This window comes from Bidens hawaiensis, unplaced genomic scaffold (genome assembly GCF_021521415.1).
Source record: "Bidens hawaiensis isolate Kalapana, Puna unplaced genomic scaffold, B.hawaiensis_p1.1 tig00013016_1, whole genome shotgun sequence".
NCBI classification, from domain to species: Eukaryota; Viridiplantae; Streptophyta; class Magnoliopsida; order Asterales; family Asteraceae; genus Bidens; species Bidens hawaiensis.
In genome coordinates this window covers 165,073-172,681 of record NW_027492095.1, presented here as the reverse complement: position 1 = coordinate 172,681, position 7,609 = coordinate 165,073, and the positions used below count along the sequence as shown (strand labels likewise).

Here is a 7,609-nt window from a genome sequence, read left to right as displayed (position 1 = left end):
TTATTTATTAACGGGCAATATCATACTCAATTTGTAGGTGATTGGTTAAACTGAGATTGTTGTTGGTAACAAAAGATTGTTATTAGTGAGATGGTTAGTGGGGATTAATATCATCCATTAGTTAATAGTTTGGATTATTAAAACATGTGCAATATTGAAGTCGTTTTATATTATATATTTTAAGATAAGTTAAATCGAGACATTCATACGATTACCATTATATGTATATCTTGATCTAAAAGTGTACATTATTGAAATTTTGATTACCATCCGAAAACAAAAGCGTTATAATACCAGTGATAAAATTTCCAGGGTCCGCCACTTGTCCCAAGTGACTTCTAGTGCAGTAAGATAAACGAAAATTACATTTACATAATTAAAATAAACAATCGCCCCAATCATTTTCGAAGACGTTACCCTGCAACATCTCATAAACAATAAACCGTGTATAACTTAAACAAAATGCCCCGTTTAACTCGCAAGGCACTTCACGTCTAGGTCCACGTATGTATAACTTAAACTTTTATCGTGTAACGTATGCTCCAGTTAATCAAGTCTTCTTAACAAATACGCAACCTGCACTTCCTTAGTCAAAGGCATAATCCAGTCCCCATGAATATCAGCAACTAAACTCGGGTTAATCTTGTACACTGGCTCGGGTTCAGCTTCCGTGGGCCCCACATAGACCACCTGCCCGTAAGTCCTCGCTTTTGTTTCAACTCTTCTCTGTATCGCCTCCTCCACAGCCGGATATGTCAGCAATTCCATCAGCTTTTTACCATCCTGCACAAACGAAATTTAAAGATTATACGAAACCGAAAACATTTCCAATCAAATATGTTCAGATATTAAAGAATCTTTACTTGTGCTTTAATGGCGGCTTCATAATCATCTGGTGAAGCTTGAAACTTTGCTTCTGCTACAAATTTACCGTAATGGATTCGTTTAGACAGAACCTGCAAGATAAAGATTGCAACTTTATGGTTATAAATCATGGATAAACATGAAAAAAGTTGAAAAGATCAAATCTTGAACCGGTAAATTGCAGTACCTGCAAGCAGATAGTGTCACATGTTGCAGTTGACCCGCAATTACCATCGTTTCCTTTCTTGACCAGTCTTGGAAGAAGATCTTTAAAGTACATATCCCATATTCTTTTATTGATATTGATCAAATCAGCACTAGGGTGCAACACCTATACGCAAAAAAAAAATAATAATAATAATAAAAAACATTTTTAAAATGCTATTTTCTGTTATATATGCAGGATTTAAACTAACCTGCGGGTATTGCAAAGGAGGTAACATAGATTCAGGCAAGTCATTCGAGAAAAAAGGGTGTTCATCAGGGTTCTTGTATCTTCCAACCTATTTCAAGATCAGACAAAAAGATTACTTTTTTATAATCTTTTTTTTATGTTAACGAGCACAAAATTGCGTTGGAGTTACCTTGGCGTGAATCTTTTCGGTTTCTCTGACCATGAATTCAAGTAAAGAACCCTGGAAGCCGTCCATGAAGAAGGCTTTCGGGTAATACGTATCCTCGTAGCAATACTGAGCTCTTTCAACAAGGCTAAAGATTATGCTATCCTCTTGTCGAATTAAAGAGCTTCGTATTCCGTCAAGAGTGTACTCTCGCTCAAATCTACTCTACTTGCATTCTTTATTCTACAAGAATACAAAAATGGATTAACTAAAAGCAGATAGATGGCCACATAAGGTAAAATCATCATCAAACTAGAACTTAAGTCAAGAAAGGTAAACCACTAATCATCTTATTACTATTACTATTACTATTACTATTACTATTACTATTACTATTACTATTACTATTACTATTACTATTACTATTACTATTACTATTACTATTACTATTACTATTACTATTACTATTACTATTACTATTACTATTACTATTACTATTACTATTACTATGTCTATGTCTATGTCTATGTCTATGTCTATGTCTATGTCTATGTCTATGTCTATGTCTCTGACCTAAAGCAGGATTTTCTAGCTAGTATAGAATTTCTATTTTAGAAACAAGACATAAGTATATTGCGTACCAAGTACCAACAAGTGACACCTCAAGATTGATCATATTATTACAAGTTCAAATCTTGAAATAAACCCATAAAAAGGGTAAATGAAATTAAGGGACTTAATAGTTAATAACATATGTTAATTAAATAAAAATAATTATACTATGAAGTTCCAAGATATTATCACAAACTTCAAATCTTGAAACAAACCCATAACATGGTACAAGAAATTAATGAACATGATGACATAATTTGCTTAATTAAAGATAATTTAAATTATAAAGTTCCAAGAATAACAACTTGTGACCCTTGTCTTGACTCAAGATTGATCATATTACAAAGTTCAAATCTTGAAACAAACCCATAACATGGTACAAGAAATTAATGAACTTGATGACATAATTTTCTTAATTAAAGATAATTTAAATCATAAAGTTCCAAGAATAACAACTAGTGATACTTGTCTTGGCTCAAGAATGTCGTCTTTGAAGGAGGGCTGGGTGGTCGACATCCCAGGCCCAATCACCCCGATAGGCCCGAATTTTGTTTTTTTAATTTGTTTATATAAATATTTAAAAAAAATATGTATCCTTAATTTTTAAACCCAACCCAATTCATAACATATAAGCCCATTTAAACATATAATTGTTTAACCCCAATAAAAATAAAAAATTTACTAAAGGCCCAAACTTTTTCTCGCACGGCCAAATTATTTTAACGATTCTCGGGACGGGCCTGCTCAAGGTTGATCATATCATCACAAAGTTCAAATCTTGAAACAAATACATAACATATTAACATGGTACATTAAAGTAACCAACTTATGACATAATTTGCTTAATTAAAGATATTAAAATCAAACGGTTCCAAGAATAACATCTAATGGCACTTATCTTGGATCAAGATTGATCATATTAACAGATAGAAATTAATGAACTTGATGACATTATCTTTAATTTGCTCAATTAAAGATAATTAATATCATAAGGTTTTAAGAATAACAACTTGTGACACTTGTCTTGACTCAAGAGTGATCATTTTATCACAAAAATCTTGAAACAAACCCAAAATAGGGTACAGCAAATTAATGAACTTGATGAAATAAAATGCTAAAATAAAGATAATTAAAATCATAAAGTTTCAAGAATAATAGCTGGTGACACTTGTCATCTAGGCTTCTAGCTCAATATTGATCATATTATCACAAAGTTCAAATCTTGAAACAAACCCATAACAAAGAAAGTAACCAACTTTATGACATACTTTGCATAACTAAAGAAAAAATTAAAATAATAATAAAGATTCAAGAAAATTAAAAAAAGGGTACCCTAAGGATGCAGAGGCCTGAACAGATTGTATGTGTTTCTTTTGGGACCCAGAAACAGCCGGAAAGTTGGAAGCTTTCAACAATGGAGAGGCAATTTGGCCGGAAAACCTCCAAGATTTTGGCCGGAAGGCGGCGGTGGTGGCCGGAGATGCTTGGAATCTCCATAGTTTGGTCTCCATATTAGTTGGAAAAATAAAAAAGGTGGTTAATTTGGTGTCAAGAAAGGCATATAATAAGATTAAAGAAATAGAGATGTGAAATGTGACCAATGAAGAAGACTAATAAGAAGATGGTGGAGGGTTGGTGGGCTTTGGGGTTAGGTAAACAAGGGTTAGTTGCTTGGTTGGTCTACAAAATGGCAAATAAACTTGTGCCCCATAGGTGACTTGACTAACTGTTAATATTAGGTATTGATTTCATTGTTAATTAGACCGTTTGCTGTTGATGAAGTCGATTTCTGAATTTATCCAATAATATCGTGTCATACAGGGTCAACTGGACGCAACTGGATACTCGTTGAAGTCACTGTCGAAACCTGTGGTGGTTCAGGCTAACGGTGGTTTGATCAATTTTCTTTTCCAAAAATTAAAAATATAAATATTAATTAAAAGATAAATTTTATAATAAAAGATTATACTATATAAATAATTTTCTATTTATAAAGAGTAAAATTTTTAAAGCATCTAAAAACAAAAATATATATATATATAATTTTTATCTAATTTAAATAAAATAATATATAAATAAACTAAGTTGGAAAAACCATGACTTTTAAAAAAGGTCAAAGAAAAAAAGGCCATGACTTTTAAGAAACCCAAGTAATAAAATAAAAAGTAGGTAATTGTGGTTTATTCATCTTCTTCATCTTTTATTCCTCCCTATTGCAGATTAAAAAATAAAAGAAAAAACATAAATTTCACTCGTCGCCGCTAGCCCAATCGTGCCCCATCTTGGGAGTCCAATCGCACCATGACTCGCACAAAAACATAATCGGAAATCAACAAACACAAATAAATAAAATAATAACAAACACTTGCAAATTGGTTATCACTATTTTCATGCTAATAAATATTTATATTTGATTCTGAAACAAATTCTTTCAACCATCATTACATTATAATTTGATTATGTCAAGGTTATTAATCTAGTTATTAACCTTGTATTTGCAAGAATTAATACATGTAAAGTGTTATATATTCAATTTATAAAAACCGTGTCCTTATAAAGAAACAAAAATTAAACTTCTTTTATAAATATTATGTAAAAACTCAAAAGTTTTTTTTATGAAAAAATAAATTAAGACACATATTCGATATTAACTTGGGTCAGTTCGAAAGACATCTGGGAAGAATCAGAACTTCAATCTCGAGTTTGAACCCGAGATCGAGAAGTCAACCTTAAACATACCTCTGAAATAATAATATCACACGTGAGATTGTTTGTCGTTCCGAAAATTATCTGGATAATATTATTATTATTATTACATGGTCTTCTTCTCCACCATTACCGCCGAGAATGCAAGTTCCCACCCCAATCCGGTCACCGGCGTGGTTCTCCACACGTCGTCTCCTCGAACATAAACTCCATGACTGCACCAACCCACACCACTTAACCCAACTCCACACTCTCATTTACAAACACAATCTCCATCAAGACCCATATATTATCCCTAAACTCATCACCGCCTTCTCACTCTGCCGGAATATTCCCTCCGCCGTCAAAGTCTTTGACCAGGTCAAACACCCCAATACCCACTTACACAATACCTTAATTAGAGCCCATGTGATTAATAACCACAAAACCCTAGCTTTTACTCTGTTCTTCAATATGCTCAATTCGGGTCTTGTTCCGGACAATTTCACTTACCCATTTCTGTTGAAGGCCTGTAATGGTGAAAAGGATTTCAATTTGGTTAAAATGATACACAGTCAAGTTTTGAAGTTAGGGTTTTGTTTGGATATTTATGTGCCGAATTCGTTGATTGACGCGTACTCGCGGTGTGGTTCGGTTGGGGTTCAGGTGGCTAAGGAGGTGTTTAGTGTGATGGAGTGTAGAGATGTTGTGTCGTGGAACACGATGATCAGTGGGTTGGTGAAAGCGAATAGGTTACGTGACGCGCGCCAACTGTTCGATAAAATGCCTGAACGAGATTTGGTGAGTTGGAATACAATATTGGATGGGTACGCGAAGTCGGGGCGGTTAGACGATGCGTTTCAGTTGTTTGAGAGGATGCCGGAGAGGAACGTGGTGTCGTGGTCGACTATGCTTACGGGTTATAGTAAAGCGGGGGATATGGATATGGCACGCATGTTGTTTGATAAAATGCCGGTTAAGAATTTGGTGTCGTGGACGATTATGATAGCTGGGTATGCGCAGAAGGGGCTCGCGAAGGAGGCTATCGAGTTGTATTTTAAAATGGAGGAAGCGGGGTATCGGCCCGATGATGGAGCGATTATTAGTATTTTAGCTGCGTGTGCGGAGTCGGGCTTACTTTGGTTAGGTAAACTCGTGCATCAATCTATTAAACGAAATAAATACCAATGTAGTACGCTAGTCGAAAACGCTTTGATTGATATGTATGCCAAATGCGGGAGCTTAAACAAGGCGTTAACTATATTTAAAGCCATGAAAAAGAAAGATTTGGTTTCTTGGAATGCGACGATTCACGGGTTAGCAATGCACGGGCACGGAAGCGAAGCGCTCGATCTTTTTACCAAAATGAAAGAATTAGGATTCGTTCCGGATAAAGTTACATTCATTGGCGTGTTATGCGCGTGTACACACGGCGGTTACATCGACAAAGGGATTGAATATTTCTACACGATGGAACGAGACTACGGGATCCCACCGGAGATCGAACATTACGGTTGCGTGATTGATCTTTTAGCGCGTGGAGGGCGTCTTCAAGAAGCTTTTAGGCTAGTTAAAACCATGCCGGTTGAACCAAACGTTATAATATGGGGGGCGCTTTTAGGGGCGTGCAGGCTTTATAACGCGGTTGAGCTTGCTCAAGAAGTGTTGGAACATTTGGTTAAGTTAGAGCCCGAAAACGCTGGTAATTATTCGATGTTGTCAAATATATACGCTGCAACGGGGAACTGGGCTGGTGTTGCGGATGTGAGGTTGAAAATGAAGAACACGGGTAATGAGAAGCCGTCGGGGGCGAGTTTGATCGAGTTAGAAGACGGTGTTCATGAGTTTACTGTTAAGAATACTAAGCATCCTGAGTCTGATAAGATTTATCAGATGGTTGATGGATTGAGTGCTCATATTGAAAAGGTTGATTATTGGCCAGATGTAATCTAATCTTGTTGTGTTTGTAAATTGTAATCATACTAATATGCCTTTAGATAAAACATAAAAGATGGTATGATTAGATTAATTATGTAATTAACTTTTGTCATATTTTGATATACATGAAATGTGGGTTTCAACACAATCTGGAGACCGGATAAGCGTCGTTTTAAATACGTTAATATTTTGTATATGTTAACTTGACAAAATAATTTTTTAGGTTTAATTCTATTACCAACCAAATTCACATCAACCTTCTGAAAGTTGTCGCGCAACGCGCAAAAGTGAAAAAAAAATACATGTTATTCTTTTAAGAGCAAAACATTAAACCTAGGATGAATATTTCACTTCTTCAAAACTCAAAAGATTGATCCAATATCACTTAAATTGGACTTATATTATTGTTTTGTTTTATGCTTATGCAATATATTTAGGTATTGGTTGATGATAAGTTATTTTATTATCTTATCCTTATATTAAACTTTTGTAGTTATTCGATTATCAGTCAACTATCTTTATAGGTATTTAAACAATTAAAAAAAATAATCTCTGTATATTTTTATTAATATGTGTATATAAAAATTAAAAAGGAAAGTTGATAGCAAATAAGAATAATTAAACATGAACTTTGATGTTTTCCTATTTTTTGGATGAATTAATATTTTTATCCTTTTTGAATATCATAAATTATAGATTAAGGGAGTGCCAATCAAGGAATCAAATTACCATAAAAGGTTATATATATAACAAAGAAACTCATGATCGTTTTATCTATTTTAATATATACTCTAACTAGGTTATTGACCCGTGTACGATACAGGTGGAAATATATAAAACGTTAAACAACAACAATTGAAAATTATAATTTCATAAAGAACAAAATAATTTTCGTTTTACAATTAACACAAACTTGAAAATTAAAATTTCATAAATAACTAAATAGTTAT

At 33.8% G+C, this 7,609-nt stretch overlaps 1 protein-coding gene and 1 pseudogene across 2 annotated transcripts; one reads left to right on the top strand and one right to left on the bottom strand.

The window, feature by feature from the left end:
- Positions 1 to 308: 308 nt before the first annotated feature.
- Positions 309 to 3,598, bottom strand: LOC143543048 (chorismate mutase 1, chloroplastic-like; annotated as a pseudogene). The gene is made up of 6 exons (XR_013137004.1): positions 3,369 to 3,598; positions 1,449 to 1,667; positions 1,281 to 1,367; positions 1,052 to 1,195; positions 864 to 956; positions 309 to 783 (listed from the first exon to the last, which is right to left on the bottom strand). The product of XR_013137004.1 is annotated as a chorismate mutase 1, chloroplastic-like (transcript).
- Positions 3,599 to 4,883: 1,285 nt separating this feature from the next.
- On the top strand, positions 4,884 to 6,719 carry LOC143543015 (pentatricopeptide repeat-containing protein At3g29230-like). Its single transcript, XM_077035451.1, has one exon. The coding sequence runs from the start codon at positions 4,884 to 4,886 to the stop codon at positions 6,672 to 6,674; it is 1,791 nt and encodes a 596-aa protein (XP_076891566.1). The 3' UTR covers positions 6,675 to 6,719.
- Positions 6,720 to 7,609: the final 890 nt, after the last annotated feature.